General features: G+C 44.4%; 1 protein-coding gene across 3 annotated transcripts in view; it reads right to left on the bottom strand.

The window, feature by feature from the left end:
• Nucleotides 1-3838: 3838 nt before the first annotated feature.
• Nucleotides 3839-20177, bottom strand: part of LOC144148667 (SCO-spondin-like) — a 33420-nt gene continuing 17081 nt past the window's right edge. Inside the window, exons 4-7 of one of the 3 annotated variants that reach the window (XM_077680182.1) lie at nt 11900-12046; nt 9507-9653; nt 5417-5668; nt 3839-4282 (exon numbers count right to left, since the gene is read on the bottom strand). In XM_077680182.1, coding sequence (XP_077536308.1) covers nt 4002-4282; nt 5417-5668; nt 9507-9653; nt 11900-12046 — 827 coding nt within the window. In that variant the 3' untranslated portion in view covers nt 3839-4001. Of the gene's footprint in view, nt 4283-5416; nt 5669-6846; nt 7258-9506; nt 9654-11899; nt 12047-20177 lie in introns of those variants that run through there. The other 2 variants (XM_077680184.1, XM_077680185.1) reach the window with 2 other exon arrangements.

The raw sequence follows: 20177 nt of genomic DNA, 5'->3' as shown, positions 1-20177 counted from the left end.
ACAAAAGACGGAGCCACCAACAAGGGTAGAAAATTCGATTGCGGGCGCTGCCGGCATTGCGGAACTACTAGAAATCCTAGCGCTACAACATTGAGCGTCCGAAGAATTGTAGCGACATGTATGCAATCAGAAAAGTCAAAGGGAGGGAACGTGGTGAACATACTTTTGATATTGGGCGATTTTTCTCAAAGCTGCCTGCAGAAACACGGGCACCCGAAAACCCATGTTTTCGCTCATATTTGTTACTCGTTTGCAGAAAATCAAGGTCCTAGTTGAGAAATCTGCCCGCAACATTTCCCCCGTTTTTGACAGCGGAAACAGTTGGTACTAACCGCATGAGGCCAGGCAAAATAATAGGCGCGCTATGCTTGCTGAACCCACATAAGGGCTCCTTGTTGGATGCAGTACTTCCGTTTTGGGAAATCCTTTCAGTTTCTTTCTGGCTCATCACTACATAAAACAGCGTATTTTTCATCGGACGAGAATTACAAAGGAACAAGAGAAATGTGAGTTTTATTATTTTTAAATAAACAAATCGTTTATTGTCGTGTAAAAAGGCCACTACATCTAAGAATAGTCATTTTTAAGCTAAAACGTTTCATCAGCCTCAATTATCCTTTAAAAAAACAGTGTAATCTTTTATTGATTTATGTGCCTATGCTCAGTTTTTAATTATTAGCACAAATAACTCCCAATATAGCTACCTGGAACTGATCATTTGTCTTAAGAAGTCTGAAAGTAGCTGCTACACTGAACTACGTTTTTTAAAAACTGACCCATTTTCATTCTCATGGTCATGAGATGCCCGGGAACTGCGTCTTAGTCATTGTGTACACAATTGTCAGTAGCCCGACAAACTCAAGGGTCCGAAAAAGTACCTAGCAGTCAATGTTGAATGATTTATTAACACGTTCGTGGGTATCTAAACACACTTGAGAGGGAGAAAAATACAGGAACTTATTTTATTGAGGTCTATCTAGTGCTCGCTATGGCACACTGGAACTCCTTGTTTGCAAGTTGAAATAAACCAGAATGCATACCAGGAGGAAAGACACCATGAGGATAAATGCGCGCCGTTTACTCACTGCCGACCTAGCAGTCACCCCTTCTTTTCACGTGAAACCGACGGAAGCAGATGAACATTACGTAACCCAATTTGCAGTGAACGAGGCCTTCTTTTGCTGAATTTCTCACTGTTTTCGTTCGTTACTTGTAGCCATGAGCTCGTAGCCGGGTCATCTTCAAACGTGATTCTCCGTGGTTTTCTGCATTTTGTGGGTGTGGCGCACCCCAATGTACATGGAGCTGCAGAAATAGCGGGGACACAAAGGTGCTGCAAGGGAAAAGCGCCATTACAATTTCCATTTTTCAATACATATCGTTGCATGTCCGTGTTACAATACGGTGATCTACTTAAACCGTGTACAGCGGGTAGAAAGCCGAATGACACAGACGAGCGGGCCACACGACAACCACAAACAGCGTCCGCGTCTTCAATGTCCATATTTTCAGAAGTTGTCGAAACATACCATTATACTTCGCTTTCTGTGTTCGTTCATAAGTAATGGTTTGTTCATAAGTAATGACAACCAGAGGGTTTGAGCGCGTGACGCCGCAAGTGAAAATTTTTGCTCCCGACGTAGCAATTATTCCGCCCATTTACAATAGTTAAATGATTTTTATGAATCAGGTCTGAAGTGCACACTCCTTATTCTGCTAACCAAGAACAACCCACATTATTTAAAATTGAAAAATGTTTTACTTGCACTGGTAATCATTACAAGTAAAAGACTGTGCTTGTTAGCGATATCGATAAAATTTCTTGTTGCTGACAGTTTGTTCACGAAGGTTAATATGATTTTACAAACATCCCCAAAAATACCTTTGAAACTCTTTGCCGCGTTGATATTCGGTCGAAAAATTTCCAGGCGGGAATGGCTTATTTCTGCATTTTTGGAGAAACTTATTTCTGAATGTATAGCCGGAAATTTCCAGCACAGGCTTAGGAACGTTTAAAACCGAAGAGAAATTTATTGTTCTACACCGGCGGCGTGAAACCTCCGAGTAAATAAGGCTATGTGCAGATTTGAATATAATATGGTGTCAATGGCACCAGGCTGAGGCCTGGTCTCATTTAATAAACTAAAAGAGCCAAATCATCACCATTATCCTTTGAATGTTCAATGGACAAAATGCTGCTTGCATGTAAAATATCGCCTTAAGTCACTTAGAGCTTTCCGTAGTTTTTAACAATGGTTTTGCTTGGAAGTTTCACAGATGTACTATGTTGCGAGCGTAAAGTAGTATTATCAAACGATATAAAATATTCGTACGTACGGTGTCATATTGAACCTACAAACCATATTAGGAAAATCTTATCCAGTGGGCAAAGTGGCCTTAGAATCGTGGTTTTCTGGATAAACACCACGGTACGTCGACGCAATAAACGCCTTCTAACAGGTAACCAACGGCCCAGCCAGAATGCAGGTGGCGTGGTGTAGGCAAGATCGCTGTAGCAAAGAGGGAACATTCAAGCCTGCCCAAAGTTTTAGTCTTGCCAAGTGCTTATTATATTTCGCATATTAAGCGGGTGAACACCTCTGTAATATTCTTTCTGTGGCTGCCTGACTTTTGCTTTTGCATACTTCCATTCTGAAGTTTAGGAAGATTTTGGCAAGGTGCTAAATTCCAAGAAGTACTTAAAAGCAAGACACAGAACTTAGGAAAACAGTAATTCCTTTTCAGGGTTAATTTACTGCTGTGACATGTTATTGTTTTGTACTACCGTTCTTATCACGTTACATTTGTTGTCACTACTCTTAAGCTTGAGATATTTCAATTCTACTATATGCTCTTAGCTGACATAGTTTGCGACATTACACGTATTATGCCCAACATCTCCTTTTATACCTTACAAAAGTCTTCGAAAGTACTTTGTCTTGCTACCGCTAACGCGAACGCACAGTACATGAACTTGACAATGTTTATTCTGTAGAAATACGTAAAAATATTGCCTTTCTCATGATGCAATACTCCTAACGTGAAATTGGCACCCTATGGCTGTAATTATGCATTGTTTTATACCGCAAAAACCAGTCCGCTTTCTTGAGCGCCGGAATTTGCCTTAATGCTTTTTACAACAAGCCTACCCTTTTGGCTGCAAAAACGAAAACAAACGTAAAATTCTCTACATCTATTTGTTGCAAATATTGCTGAAGTACTATAGCCTTCTGAAGAACGGGTAACTTAAGTGTCTGTCTTCTCTTACCGCCACCTCCAAAATTTCTTATTTCCATTTCACAGCTCTTACTCTAAACGGGGTAGACGTTTGCGAAAATAAATTTAGTATTTTTGGGGGGATTCCACGGCTCGCGCGCTATTTTTGCAATCTTTGGGTCGGTAAGACTTGGAATGCCGCCCCGAGGTCTAGGCTCCTGCATGAGCCCCTTTTTGTAATTTTCGGTCAGAGCACTGTTTTTAACCACCAATTTTGAATTTAATAAAACTATCAAACGTATATCTACTCTCCATTAAGAAAACTCGGTGTGTAACAGTTCGGCATCATGCTTTGTGTAAACATAGCTAGTGTTGTCTTCCAGCTCTCTCAAGTGGACAAGTTTAAAGTTGGGTAACAGATTTCTTATTTTAATGGGTTCGCCTCTATAGACTACTTGCTCACGATTTTCTTGAGCTTTGAATGAGTGGCTGAGACGAGACCGACCTATAGACACAGAGACCGACTTACGTAGACACATATAGCAGAGATATACAAACAGACCAAATTTTGTGTAAGTACCTCAAGACAAAATATGGTCTCTAAAAGAGGCATTCGCAGTTCATTATCCACTCATTTTATTAGTGCAAGCCAACAGTACATTAGCGGGCTTTTCAATCTATTCTTCCGTAAATGTGAATGTTTTGTATGAAAAAAAACTAGATTTAAGTTGTCCTATCCGGAGTAGTGATGTTGGTGGTTGTCCCGTCCATTGTGTTTCGACTGGTCACGATGGTCGATGGATGCTAGAACCGTGGTCAGAGCAGCTACCGTGTCCACAATTGCTGTCAGGCTGGTCACTGTCGTGGTGTTCAGTGTTGCCACGATGAGTTTCATTGACAGCACAAGTGGTTAAAGCCAGGTCAATTCCACAACCACCACTCATCTGTCGGCTCAAGGGCTCGCCAGTCTCCTTATCCACACACCAGTGGTGAGTTGAGGTACATTGCACGGATTGAAACTCTCCAGTCGTTGTGTTACAGCGAGGTTCATTTTCCCTTTCACTTCCTGTCGAAGAAATGAGTCAGTACGTTTTATCGTTATCGCACAAATTCTTTCAAACATTACATGCCAGTGGTGGTTCAGTTCCCATGAACAATTCATTCTCGATAAGAAAATCTCGGCAAAATTTCACCTTTGTTAATCGTACGACTGGTTTTCGCAAACTGTCTAGAGCTCAACCAACCGGAGCCATTGACTTATATGGTCGTTCTATAGACACATAGAAGGATTATAGACACAAAGAAGACATAGACGTTCTATAGACACAAAGAAGACATATAGAAGGATTCACTCGACACATTCACTTGAAAGATAGTTATGCCGGCTAATTTTTTCACTTCACGTGATGCCGTTGGAGAAAATACTTATCCGTGTATCGCAGAGCACACGGCATGGGCAACGATGCGCCACGATTTCTTTATTACGTCGCTTGTAGCGCATTACTTTCTAAGACACCGTTCTTGTTAAATCATTTCTTTGTTCTCATTTGTATCGAGTACCCAACGGGTGAGCGCACTGATAGAGTATTCCGAATTCGCAGCGTATTGCGAAATTAAAAAAATTACGTTTTTTACCCTGGAGACCACAAGGCATTTGTACTTCAATTACAGCAGGTCTTGGTTCGAAACACGCGCTGATACCATGCCCTCATGCAAACTTCGCAAAAAACTCTTCCCACCAAAAAATCAACCGCCCCAGCATAAAGTGGAGTAGGCAGTTATTTATTTCGTTAAAGTTAATCGTGCACTTTTATTGTGATAGCGAAACAAGTAAAGTGAACACCTTGGCCGCAATCCAAATAAAACACGCCCGAGGATGGCCGAGCGCTATTTAGCCGGGTAGTTGTCAGCAAATTTTTACATAAGCAGTTGGCAATGGTTGCCTCCCACTACAGTATCCTTCTACACTGCGCACTGCATCACATCCCTGTTTACAAATAAGAGTGTAAATATCTTGCCGCGTGGCAAACACCTTTTAAAAGTATACAAACAACTTTCACTTATTTTATTTCGTTCTTTTCATCAAACACACATTTTGATAGCAGAAATTTAAACAGCATTAGCAAGAAATAAAAAAAAGATTGCAAATTATTGGTAACGGTATTGAGAAGACAAAAGGTTTTGCGTTTAATTCGCTCACCATTTTGCTGCAGCCATTCATGGTGCCTACGAAGGCAATTGCAAGACCTGACTTTTTTGGATGGTGCCTTGATTTGTACGAAATCTTTGTCGTAGCAGGCACAGAATCGGCTTCCATCCGTAGCTTGACCGAAGCACTGTAGAGGTAGATAGTGACCAGTTTCATCGCATTCGGGAACAAGCAAATCAGCCTGGTTGCCTATTGCACTCTCTTCTCTGTGTCTCCGCTGGCAGTCGGTCTCACCAGTTGGCACTAACAACAGAAAGGACAGCGAGAAGTGAGGGAATTGAACGAATTGAATCTCCCTTGGGTTCTGGAAAAGGGCAAATACGTGATCTGCGTTTTACTTGGAAGCACATCATTTTTTAACTGTGCTCAATCACACTCAAACATTTCTGCAACTAGTTACGAAATCCGTAAATCATTTAGCTCAGCTGAACCGGATCCGGATGAAAACACTACGTATTACGCTTAAGACACCCCAAGTGCTGTTAAGTAAAATCCTGCCACACCTTGAGGCTCGTTTCTAGTATCACATGTCGAAAAATAGGAATAAAAGTTTGGTATTCGTGTAAATTTATTGCGGCAAATCTCACTGAAGAACCTACCAATAGTGCGATGACTGACAAATCAACCCCTGTTTTATGCAAGAGTGCACCAAAATTGATCATGTCACTCGCCACGAGGAAGCCAAATCAGGATATGGTGCACAGAAAAAAGTAAATACCACCGACAAAGCAAGATAATGCAGTTCAGAAGAAAAAAGCCGACTGAAATTTTTGTCTCTGGAGACTAAGCAGTCCCTCATGCCTGCTATCACCTTCTCTGCGCGGGCAGTCGTTCTCGTCGGTTCCGTCAGCACAGTGCCGGTGACCATCACATTTTGCGGATGCGTCCACGCATCGGAGACCGTCGCAGACAAACATGTGGGGTCCACAGAAAATTCCATTGGAGTGGTGCGGGAAACGTGCAGCAGCGTGTAACCCCACAACAAAAAATAAACTCCGGGGACAAGCAAGACTATCAACCCCTAGCAATTCTTTCTTCATTGTACACTCGTACAAGTGGTGGTTATGTGAATTTTATTATACCACACTGTTCTTTGTGAATGTCCTGATAGTTTATTTCAGCTGTTGGCACTAAGAACTGAAATGGAAACAGAAAGCGAAGGAATTGAAACAATGAAACATGCGTTCAGGCTGTGATGAAAGGCAAAACTGCGTGGTCTGTGTTTGAGTTGGGTCTTGGTGCCCTCTCAAATGTGATTATTTACCTTCAAGATTTGCCTGCAAGTAGTAACTGAATCCGGAAAGATTATCCACCAGTTGAAGCTTATCCAACGACAACACTACGTACTACACTTAAGCCAATTGCTGTAGAGCCAAACACAGTCAGAGTTGGAGGCAATTTTGAAGTTTGTTATGATGAACAAAGGTATAAAATGTTTGACATCTGTGCAAAAACCTACTAAAGCGCACACCAGCGCAACTATGGGTTACAAAAGCAACTTATGGTATATGCAAAACTGCAGCCAAATTCATTATTTGTCACTCGCCACGAGGAAGCCAAAGCAGATAATGTTGCAGAGACAATAGTAAATACCATAAAAAAGCAAGATAATGCAGTTGAGAAGCAAATAGGCGCATGCAGGTTTTATCTGTGCGATCAAAACTGTCTGTTAGGACTTGTACCACCTTCGTTTGGCGCGCAGTCGTGCTCGTCCGTTCCGTCTGCACAGTCTGGGCGACCATCACATTTTCTGAATGCGTCGACGCACTGGCGACCATCGCAAAGAAACGAATGGGGTCCACAGAAAATTCCTTCATAGGCGTCCGGGAAACCTGCAGCAGCGTGTGGGCCAAAAACAAAATATGTCGTGGGGACTGCGAAGTGCATCAGTCGTTGGGAATGCTTTCTCAATAGCTCACTCTTACAAGTTTTGGTTACGTGACTTTGATGGCACAGAGTTTTAGTGCACGCAAATTCGCAAGTAAACGTATGGGGTCCAAAGAAAATTCCTTCATACGGGTGCGTGAAACCTACACCAGCGTGTAACCCCACAATAATACTTAAACTGCTGGGGACCAGGAACACTATCAACCCCTAGCATTGCTGTCTTCATACCATACTCGTACAAGTTTTGGTTATGTGAATTTAATGGTAGCATACTGCTTTCTGTGCCTGCGCTGCTAGTTAGAACAAAAACGGAAACAGGAAGTGAAAGAATTCAAAAACAGAACATAACGCTTGGGCGGTGATGGAAAGCAAACATGCGTGGTCTGTGGTTGATTTGGGACTCTGTGCCCTTTCAAATGTGCCTATTTACCTTCGAGCTCTTGCTGCAACAAGTAACTGAATCTGGAAAAAACCTCCATGAGTTGAACCATATCCAGTGACAATAGTGCGTACTGTACTTGAGACAACCCATTTGATGTAGAGTAAAATACGGCCACAGTTGGAGTCAAGTTTGTAGTTTCTTATGACGAAAAAAGCTATAGAAGAGTTTTGACACCACTGAAAAACCCCAGGGAATCACCAACCAGCACTACGATGCGTTACAAAAGGAACTTTCGTTATAAGGAAATGTGCATTAAAATTCACTATTTTTCACTCGCCAATAGGATACCAAACAGGAGATGGTGCACAGACAATAGTAAAAACCAGCGACAAAGAAAATCGCGCATCTCCATGCCGTAAACGATGACGATGGCACGAAGCACTGATACGCAAGTTGTGCATTGCCGTTGTGGTGATGCACTCTGAGATTTGAATGATTCGAGGCGCAGTAATGCACTCTAATTGCAAGCGCCAACGCTTTCCGCGCTCTTAGCTCCGGGTTCGCTTGATATTTTTGTCGTGTTGCGGCTGCTTCCCGCGCTTTTGCATCCGGCGACGCTTGTTGTGTTCGTAGACGCAGAGTTGCAGCATGACGCGGTTTGCGTTGCTTCCTATTTATTACGGAAATAGGATCCGTGATGGCGGAACGCACTCATATACACGTTGCACAGGGACGCCCTCTCGTGTTTCCGCGTAGCGCCCACTCATGCAGCTCGCTGTAGTCACCACGCGTACGCCAGACAACGCACGAATTTTGGGCATTCCGAGGTCCTTAGGTGCCCCCCCAACAAAAAAAAAAGCCAGATAATAGAGTTGGCAGGCAAACAACCGAGGCGTAAGTTTCATCGTTGTAGGAAAAGCAGTCCCTCATGACTGCCACCCCCCTCTTGGTGCGGGCAGTCGTACTCGTCGCTTCCGTCAGCGCAAACCGAGCGATTATCATATTTGGCGGATGCGTCCACGCATCTGCGACCATCGCAGGCAAACATATCGGGTCCACAAAAAATGCCTTAAGAGTTGTACAGAAAACCTGTTGCAGCGTGCTACCCCACATCAAAAAAATAAACGGCGAGGACCAGGCGGAGTATGAACCCTTAGCAATGCTTTCTTCATTGCACAATAGCACAAGGGGTGGTTAGATGAATTTTATGGAAGCACTGGGTTCTCTGTGTCTCTGCTGGCAGTCTGTCTGGGCTGTTGGCACTAAGAACAGAAACACAAAGAAGTGGGGGAATTTATGGGGGAGAACATGCCTTTCGCCTGTGATAAAATATAAACTTGTGGTCTGTTTTCCACTTGGTAGTCGGCGCCCTTTCAAAGGAGTTAATCACCCTCAAGATTTTTATGCATCTAGTAAACATATCCGGAAGCAATATCGATCAGTTGAAGCATATCCAGCGACAGAAATACGTACTACACTTCAGACACCTTGTTTGACCTGGCGCAAAATACTGCTACACGTTTACTTAAGTTTGTAGTTTCTGATTACGAATAAAGCAATAAAACTTTGATTTCAGTGCAAAAACGCACTGAACCACCAAGCAGCACTACGATGCGTTACAAAAGAAACTTCTGTAATATGCCGGACTGCACCCATGATGACCATTTGTAAGTCGCCAAAAGTAATCCAAAGCAGTAAACAGATCAGTATCAACACCAATGCCAAATATCCAGGGAATGTATTTGATTAGAAAAAAAAGAGCACCTGAAATTTTCTCTTTGGGAAAAAACAGACTGTTATGAACTCTACCACCTTCTCTTGGCCCGCAGTCGTACTCGTCCGTTCCGTCGGCACAGTCCGGGCGACCATCACATTTTGTGGATGCGTTGACGCACCGGCGACCATCGCAAAGAAACGAATGGGGTCCACACAAAATTACTTCAGAGGGGTGCGGGAAACCTGCAGCAGCGTGTGGAACAAAAACAAAATATGTCGTGGGGACACGAAGTGCATCAGTCGTTGGGAATGCTTTCTCCATAGCTCACTCTTACAATTTTTGGTTACGTGACTTTGATGGCACAGAGTTTTAGTGCACACAAAGTTGCAAGCAAACGTATGGCGTCCACAGAAAATTCCTTCATACGGGTGCGTGAAACCTGCAGCAGCGTGTTACCCCACAATAATACTTAAACTGCTGGGGACCAGGAACACTATCAACCCCTAGCATTGCTGTCTTCATACCATACTCGTACAAGTTTTGGTTATGTGAATTTAATGGTAGCATACTGCTTTATGTGCCAGCGCTGCTAGTTAGAACAAAAACGAAAACAGGAAGTGAAGGAATTCAAAAACGGAACATGCGCTTGGGCGGTGATGGAAAGCAAACATGCGTGGTCTGTGGTTGATTTAGGACTCTGTGCCCTTTCAAATGTGCCTATTTAACTTCGAGCTTTTGCTGCAACAAGTAACTGAATCTGGAAAAAATCTCCATGAGTATAACCATATCCAGTGACAATAGTGCGTACTGTACTTGAGACAACCCATTTGATGTAGAGTAAAATACTGCCACAGGTGGAGTCAAGTTTGTAGTTTCTTATGACGAAAAAAGCTATAGAAGAGTTTTGACACCACTGAAAAACCCCAGGGAATCACCAACCAGCACTACGATGCGTTACAAAAGGAACTTTCGTTATAAGGAAATGTGCATTCAAATTCACTATTTTTCACTCGCCAATAGGATACCAAACAGGAGATGGTGCACAGACAATAGTAAAAACCAGCGACAAAGAAAATCGCGCATCTCCATGCCGTAAACGATGACGATGGTACGAAGCACTGATACGCAAGTTGTGTATTGCCGTTGTGATGATGCACTCTGAGATTTGAATGATTCGAGGCGCAGTAATGCACTCTAATTGCAAGCGCCAACGCTTTCCGCGCTCTTAGCTCCGGGTCCGCTTGATATTTTTGTCGTGTTGCGGCTGCTTCCCGCGCTTTTGTATCCGGGGACGCTTGTTGTGTTCGTAGACGCAGAGTTGCAGCATGACGCGGTTTGCGTTGCTTCCTATTTATTACGGAAATAGGATCCGTGATGGCGGAACGCACTCATATACACGTTGCACAGGGACGCCCTCTCGTGTTTCCGCGTAGCGCCCACTCATGCAGCTCGCTGTAGTCACCACGCGTACGCCAGACAACGCACGAATTTTGGGCATTCCGAGGTCCTTAGGTGCCCCCCCCAACAAAAAAAAAGCCAGAGAATAGAGTTGGCAGGCAAACAACCGAGGCGTAAGTTTCATCGTTGTAGGAAAAGCAGTCCCTCATGACTGCCACCCCCCTCTTGGTGCGGGCAGTCGTACTCGTCGCTTCCGTCAGCGAAATCCGAGCGATTGTCATATTTTGCGGATGCGTCCACGCATCTGCGACCATCGCAGGCAAACATATCGGGTCCACAAAAAATGCCTTGAGAGTTGTACAGAAAACCTGTTTCAGCGTGCTACCCCCCATCAAAAACATAAACGGCGAGGACCAGGAGGAGTATCAACCCCTAGGAATGCTTTCTTCATTGCACAATAGCACAAGTGGTGGTTAGATGAATTTTATGGAAGCACTGGGTTCTCTGTGTCTCTGCTGGCAGTCTGTCTCTCCTGTTGGCACTAAGAACAGAAACACAAAGAAGAAGTGGGGGAATTCATGGAAGAGAACATGCCTTTCACTTGCGATAAAATATAAACTTGTGGTCTGTTTTCCACTTGGTAGTCGGTTTCAAAGGAGCTTAATCACCCTCAAGATGTTTATGCATCTAGTAAACATATCCGCAAGCAATATCGATCAGTTGAAGCATATCCATCGACAGAAATACGTACTACGCTTCAGACACCTTGTTTGACCTGGAGCAAAATACTGCTACACTTTTACTTAAGTTTGTAGTTTCTGATTACGAATAAAGCAATGAAACTTTTACTTCAGTGCAAAAACGCACTGAAGCACCAAGCAGCACTACGATGCGTTACAAAAGAAACTTCTGTAATATGCTGGACTGCACCCATGATGACCATTTGTAAGTCGCCAAAAGTAATCCAAAGCAGTAAACAGATCATTATCAACACCAACGCCAAATATCCAGGGAATGTACTTGATTAGCAAAAAAAGAGCCCTTAAATTTTCTCTCTGGAAACAAAACAGTCTGTTATGACCTCTATCACCTTCTGTTGGCGCGCAGTCGTCATCGTCCGTTCCGTCTGCACAGTCCGGTTGACCATCACATTTTCTGGATGCGTCGACGCACCGGCGACCATCGCAAAGAAACGAATGGGGTCCACACAAAATTCCTTCAGAGGGGTGCGCGAAACCTGCAGCAGCGTGTGGACCAAAAACAAAATATGTCGTGGGGACTGCGAAGTGCATGAGTCGTTGGGAATGCTTTCTCCATAGCTCACTCTTACAAGTTTTGGTTACGTGACTTTGAATGCAGAGAGTTTTAGTGCACACAAATTTGATCGCAGCGTTGCGGGAATGCAAAAAAATGCTCAGATTCTGCAGAACTACATAGAGAAACACCTTTGTACATAAGAGCTCATGCCCTCGACAATGGCAGCGGCCCGCAACAAAGAAGGCGTGGTTGAGAGGGCCTGGACTCCAAGTTATTGTGTGCTATCCGGAAAAAAAATTTCGTATTGGGAGTTTCCTTTACAGAATGTAAACGTTGGAAAAATTCTCATATCCCCATTTTTCGGCTGGGAAGATACTTTGTCATAGCCGGGCCTAATTTGCCTCCTTTTTTATCAGGTCCTACTTCTTCTCCAAGTGCCCGATGTCGTCCCAATCAGTGTATTTGCAATGGTCATCCGTGTGTTTTGTCAAGGAAGCGTGACGACCATCCCGACGCTGCCAATGCCACTGATTAGTGCTATTGCCAAGAAACAAAACTTGCGACCGGACAGGCCGACTTATTTATCGGGGTAGAACATTGATGTCATGACATGTGGCTACGCTGCTGACCAGTTTTGCTCGTTTCAGTTTGACCATGTTGTGTTCATTATTTCAAGCGTGTCAATTGTTGCTGCTGGTTTGTAAGTCGCTCTTTTTCTGCTCTAGTCAGCAGTGTTGTGCACATTATACCAGTCATTATTTGAAAAGTGAACTTACGGCTTTGTTAGGTCGGCTACGTAGCTAGTATCAAACACTTCTGTTCGATCGACAACGCTACTGCCATCGCCGAGAATATTGTAACAAAAGAAGAAGAATTTAACACATCTGCATTCTCCGTATGTTGTGGGGGTCTGTAGAGGACGTATTTGGAACAACCACCAAAGGGCAGTCGGTAAACTAGTATGACTTGACATGAGTGGTTGAGCAAAAACCGAAAGGTAGGAACAAGTGATAACACGTTGTAAAGACATTTGTATGAACATTGAGCAGGGCCATATTTTTGGCATTGGGCCAAACGATCACAGGCAAGGATTGGATGTCTTGACCCACCCTTGGCAATCCTCCGGGAAAACGGGGTGGGGAAAGTGTTCATTACAGTAATTCCTGAGATATCAAATGCGGTATGTGTGTGCCACGACACACCCTCAAGAATAACCGATTATTCTTACTGCTGAGTGTTTTGGCATGCAAATGTTGTCCATGTACTATGCAACATTGCACTGTCGCCATTTGTTAATCACCTCGTTGCTACAGACCTTGTTGTAAATTTCAGCCACAGTAAGTTTGAGTTGCAAGCTCTGGATACTGCACACAGCAACATTCTGAGGCACATGAAGTTTCAGGTTGATTTTTGTATACTTTATTTCGGAGAATTCAATCCTTGCAGTGCAACAGAAAGAGAATATACTCAAAGTACAGGGTCCCTGATTCTTCGGCATTCGTATTGTAATTCTAGTTTATAAATTGATTCTACCTCGAATACATTTCGAAAGACTTCATTTGTAAAAAGACGTCAGAAATAGCAATTAAAGAGCGTGGAGAATAAAACATTTTCTCATGTTACTGCGGGTTAACAACGTGAATACTGGGGGAAGTTGGTGATGCATGTTTAACCACATTAAAACGACCAGAAAAAAAAAACAGTTGCCAGAGGACACACAAAGCGCTGACTTAGTACTGGATTTTATTTTCCCCAACGATGCCAAAGATGCAATAAACTTACAAAAACAACCCATTGGAAACGTCATGAAGAAACACATGAAAAAACCACGCCATATCCACGGAATGAATGATGATAAGTGGGGCGAAGCTCGAGAGGGGGATATCATCGGTAACCGTAACTCTCCCGTGAAAGTTCGCCCATTACATCATTAAGAAAGACGTAAGACTGTGTGCGTACATTGTACAAATCAACTTTTATTTTGTTCTTTTATTTTGTTCTTGTTCGTTTGTTGTTGTTGTTGTAGGGTTCGTGAGGCTGCAAGCAAGCGCTCGTATCGGCAGGCATACCCCGATGCAGTGAGAGCTCGCGAGGCGGCTGCAAAACGCATTAAGCGAGCTCAGCCCGAAGCTACCGACGCGCGGTTTAAGCGCGACTTTCTAGACGAGATGTTTCGGCCTCTCTTTCGCGCATGGCGGGATCCTGTCGGCGAGCGCGCGCTGCCGCCGCCCTGCGCGCCCTCCGCTCTGCAGCCTTGTCAACAACCACCTCCTCCATCCGGTGACTCGTTGCGAGAGAGGAAGCGCGTCAACAGCGATTGCCTTTTATAGTGTCAGTCACGTGCGAGTGACGTCATCATGACGTCACTCACACCAGCGCCACCTGCGATTCAGTCATCGAACTAGGCGGTCACGTAGCGCCACCTGCGAGTGAGTCATCGAACTAGGCGGTCACGTACCACGAGACACAAGGGATGGACAGACCCACGGCTTTAGGAGCTTCGCCCCTGAAACCGGTATTTTTAAAGACAGGGCCAACCCCACAACTAACCATTATCGGCACGTGCCCTGTCAAGATAGTCTATCTCCGTCTTAGTGAGTGCTATTGAGGCTACACTGATGCAATTTTCATCCAAGTGTTCAATCTCAGCGGCCTTTATAATTTCCCAATTCACCGTGTTCCAGTTTCTCCCGATAACACGGCAATCATCAAACAGAGACTAGCCGCCGCGTCGCAGTGGTTGGCAAGATGAACAGCCAATAATTTCTAGCATCATTGTGGTGGTCCCGCAGGAGGCTATTAAGGTATATTCCGGTGTTTCCGATATACCTCCTTCACAATTTAAGGGCAGGTTGTAAATGATGGCTTCAATGCAATCATGGTAGGTCGCTGTCTTGTTTATCTGACGCGAAGATTTTTTCTTCTCAAAGGCCCAACAGTTTCTTTGGTGCAGAAAACCACACTTGTGTGCCCGCTCTGTTAGCTATCCCTCTTAAGTTGTGCGGTACGTCATGCACGTACGGGATTCGAGCCATTTTTTTCTTACGCATTTTTTGTTGCTCCTGTGGTTGCCAGCCATGCAACTTATATTTTCTGGCCTTAAAGGAGCCATGAAGAGAAAATACAACTTCCTTTAATTTGAAAGAACTAGGATTCAGTATCTCACTCAGCTCCATTAGAGCCACTAACGATGTTTTTTTAACGAAAATAGAGCAAGAAGTATATAAAAACTTTCAAATTTTGCGCCACAGTGACGTGTTATGAGCACGAATGACGTCACACGGGCCAACAATAAAACATAATTTTCAGTGCGTTAACTGCACGTTAGCATTCAAGTGATGCGGTCAAATGGAACTAGAGGTCTAATTACAGACGTCCAGTCATGTGTCGTCGCGACAGGTCAGTTGGGCGGCCTCCAATCACACAAACAAGGTTCCGTGACGTCATAGAAAAGTTGCGGGAAATTGGCTAGGGGGTCGCCACGGCTTCACACGTTTTCTTTAATATCTCCGTTATTTGTTCGAAGATTGCAATGATATTGGTATCATTGTTATCGGGACTAAGCAGTCTTTCTAATAAACCCAACTTGTATTTTGTCTTCATGGCTCCTTTAAGCATACATTTTGCAACCGAGGCTAGCACGTCCCACGGGTAGGATGAACCTGAAAGGGGCATCGTCTGCGCTCTGAAGCTGGCTTGAGCATTGTGTCTTCAAGATGTTGCAAGAGAATTTGTAAAACAGAGTCCAACAATGCTCCTCTTCACCAAGTGTGAATAAGCTGGTGAAACAAGGCAACAGCGCTTTTAAAACTCTCGATCGTGTGCCCAGCAGACATGACCAAACGACAAAAACAGCCTCAGATAGAGGGACCTGATTGAATTACAAACTCGTGTTTCATGCGCGAGTTCAAAGGTTTCACGCAAGTTTGATAAATCGACAAGACAGTCCAGACTTGTTGACCGAAACATTCCAGGCTACAATTAAGTATGACTCAGAAATGATCCACGTAGCGGAAAATGTTTCGCACATTGCACTGTGAAAGGCAATTGCACTGGTCTATCGTAGTGTGCTAATACCAAATTGCTCAGTGCGGGCGTAATATATGATCACATTCAAATTCCGTTTTTAAAGAGAAGAATTGTATATTTTCATGCAACAAATGTCTTGCGGCCTTGCAAAGTAATGTGTACTACACAAAAGCTGTAGATGCAGTAATTGGCAGTTTCTTCCCCCGCACAGATGTCTCCTTGGGCCGTGTCAGATCTGAATCCAAGTAACTATGCAATAGGATTGAACTGGGCAACTAGCTCAGAATTTTGACAAAAGAAAAACACTAGCCTATAGTTGTTCTTCTCAGTGAATTTGCAGAAGATCGATTTGCCGGTTCGAGCTATTGTTTGAGAAAATAACACCTGGCAAAAATCCCTCGCCGTGTTTTTACAGGAAGCTTGCTTCGCGTAGTGGAACCGTTTCCTTTTCTTTTTTAGGGGTGGCATTATTCAACTGCTGCTCTGACATGTCTTACCTGAATTTTGATCGATATAGATGATATTTGTTAGTCCCTGCCACAAGAAAAAAAAAACCCTCTGTTGCACTGAAGACTGCATAGACCGCTTTCGAGCTATCTCGTTTCAAACGTGGCAGGTCTGATGGTTGACGGATTTCTTGAATTGTTATCGTTGTACCTGACATCAACGTTTGTGGCATTGGAAGATAGTATTTTTCTCCAGAAAGATGGCATTTGCATTGCATTTTGTGTTTCCCCTTTACTGAGTGATTCGGTATTACCACCTTACGGTAGAGCAATGTCTAGCTGCGTTTCAGAGTGCTATGTTCTAAAGGGTTTCCGGTACGGGGGCGATTTCTTAGTCATACCTAATTATAGCCTCAAATGTCTCGATCAACAGGTCTTGAGTGTCTTGTCCATTTACAAACTTTCATGAAACCTTTCACACTCACTCATGAAACACCGGTTTTTAATTCTGTCACGTGCCTAGATACTAGGCTGTTTTTTTTTCGTTGGTCACGTCTTCCTGGCATAGGGGCCGAGAGGTGCAAAAGTGTTGTTGCCTTTTTCATCGGCACATTCAAAATTCGTAAAGATGGGCCATGTGCGACTCTTCTAATAATACTCTTGCAAAATATTGTAGCCACAATGCCGAAGCCAACTTCAGAGCGAAGACCACGCGCCTTTCAGGCTCAGGCTACCCTCGGCACGTGCTGGCCTTGGTTGCAAAAGGTATGTTTACGGCCAAAAAGTAGCAGTTTTGGCTCAAAATCACACTACCAACAACAACGACCTAAGAAAAAAGTGGGTGTGATCCCGCACTTTCGTGGCGTGCCGCACAACTTAACAAGTATAGCTAACAGAGCGGGCATAGAAGTCTGCTATTTTTCCCAAAGAAACTGTCGGCCCCCTGCAGCATAAACTGCGGTCTGGGAGGGAGAAATGCTCGTGTCAGATAAAGCAGACAACGCCCTTCTTTGGTTGGTGTCAAGTCGTCGTTTACGATCTTTCTTTAAATTGTGGAAAGAGGCATATCGGTCAAACCGGAAGATGTCTTCATAGCCGCAAGCTGAAGCACCACAATAACATTAAAAAGAAAGCGCCTGGTAATCTTCCAACCCACTGAGATACTTGGGGCTGCGAGCCGCTGCTGGAAGATTGCCGCGTTATCGGGAGAAGCTTGACCTGTCTGACTAAAGAAATTATAGAGGCCGCTGATATTGAATGCCTTGGTGAAACTTGCATCAACGTAGCCTCAATGTCATTCACGAAGGAGATAGACCACCTTAGCAGGACACGTGCCGATAATGTTACTTGTGGAGCGGCTGTGTTTGTATTCATGCGGTTTTTTTTGTGTTTTTGCGGAGTTGTTTGGACTTTCCTTTTCTTTAGTTCAGTTCCTATTTGGTGTCGTTCGAGAAAATAAAATGCAGTTGTAAGTCAGCGCTTCGTATGTCCTCTTCCTATAGTCCTGTGTCTTCTGATTTGGCGCGGTGGTTCAACATATTCAGGGGGTTAATTCTCTGTGTATTTTTAGGAATCTAAATTTGTTATACGTAATTTGGGTAGGGGGGTCAATCTCATTCTGCTTGGATGGGTAGGGTTTTTAAATAATAGGTGAATGATACTCTATCATGCTGTGAATAGGGCTACTTCATTGATCATAAACTTGAACAAACTGTAAAGCCAATCAGGCTTGATACGCATGTTAAAACTTTTTTTTTGGAGAGATTCGACGGTAGATGGTAGCATGTTAGCTATCTATCGATTTTTTTTCCCACTAGGTATCTTACCCACATTTCTCATCTTGCTAGCCGCAACAAGAGGCAACTGCATGGTCATCTTAGCTATTAGGTGCGTCTAAAATAATCTCTAATATCACCGAGAATTTTTAGTATATAAATTGCAATCATGAAAACGCGCCTCTAGTGGCGACATTTGTATACAAGAGGATTGCAGTCATTGATCCCTCTGCAAGCAGTCCCTATCACATCCCGCACGTATTACTAGAAATCATCCCGAATACCTCCAAGCAAAAAGTGTATACGTCCTCAACATAGACAGTACGCCTTAGGCCAGTCGAGACACATTTGAACACCTCTTCGACCGCACCCTCTCTTTAGCAAAACGGACCAACAGCCCCGTAATTATAGTGGGCGTCTTCAACGAGGCACGCCCTACTTCGGGCTACATGACAGAAAATCCCAAGGAACGAAAGCTAGCCCTCACAATAGCCAGGTACCATCTTACGGTTAATACAAAACCTGGCCAGCCCACTCGCCTGGGTAACAGCGTTACCGAGATACATGTCCGGACCTCACTGCAACCCATGACTTTAGCAACCACAGGCGGTCAAACGTTGGAGAGACACTCGGCAGTGATCACTGCACCTTCTTCACTGAGATAGCATACTTCGGCGCAAAAGTTTCCAACGGATCTGTCGCAATCACCGACTGGGGTGCCTTCCGCAAGCGTCATGCCCTGCTGCGTGGAGATAGCTTACCCGACACTGACCCTGCGTCAATTACTTAAGACCCAGAGCAATCACCTCTTCCTTCCCTCCCAGAGTGGATTAAACAAATTCAAAGCGATCTGGCAGGCACTACTAGAACCACACAAACAACAGCTCACACGGCAGACGTGGACAGCCATCTTCTTCATATTAGGGGTGCCCGCCGTAGCCTCCGCTAACGATGGCGAGGGCAAAGGCACAATCGAAAACTTCGTAAACGGATCGCCTTGCTCACCACCGAAGCCGAACGCTACGCAGCAGAGTTGACACGGGCGAACTGGCAAAATTTCTGCAACCAGCGACAAGGAACACGTGGAACAGCAAAGACATGGTCGCTGCTACACAGTCTCATCGACCCCAAGCAGACCAAAACAGAAACCACCAAAGTCATCAGTACATTACTCCACAGGGGAAACTTTGACAAACATACCCTTCTCCCTACACTGAAACAGCGCTATATCAGCGTCGGTCCCTACCCCCAGTATCGGCCTTACCCAGACACTTCTGACGCGAACGTCCTGCTCGATGCTGACATCACAGAGGCGGAAGTGTGCGCGGCCCTTCAACACCTCACAAAAAGCACTGCACCGGGAGCGGACGGCATCCAATATAAGTTACTTCGCAACCTGTACGATCGCGCCATAACCCAGTTGACGGCTTACTACAACGATGCGTGTCCCAAGGGCACTCTACCACAGGAATGGAAGCACGCGGACATCATCCTGATACCCAAACCGGGGAAACCCCTTGCATTTGGCAAACTACCCCCCCCCCCCCCCATCTCACTTACTACGTCTCTGGGTAAGCTTCTCGAACATATAATTCTTGCTAGGCTGCAACCACATCTCGAAGCCACTCACTTTTTCCCAACACAATGTTCTGTTTTTGTTCCCAACTGGCCACAGAGGATGCGCTCCTCCGACTCAAGCACGACATCCTGGATCATCCCAACAGAGCTCAAACAAGCGCCGTCCTGACACGCGACCCAAAAGGTGCGTTTGATGACGTCGCACACGACCTCATTCTTGACCATCTGGCACCAATTAATTGTGGAGAACGCTCATACAATTACGTCAGAGCCTTTCTGGCTG

The sequence above is a fragment of the Haemaphysalis longicornis genome, unplaced genomic scaffold (genome assembly GCF_048455015.1).
Source record: "Haemaphysalis longicornis isolate Haplotype H1 unplaced genomic scaffold, Haemaphysalis longicornis Haplotype H1 scaffold_8, whole genome shotgun sequence".
NCBI classification, from domain to species: Eukaryota; Metazoa; Arthropoda; class Arachnida; order Ixodida; family Ixodidae; genus Haemaphysalis; species Haemaphysalis longicornis.
Note: the sequence above shows the minus strand (reverse complement) of the source record. Positions and strands in the feature narration are given on the sequence as shown.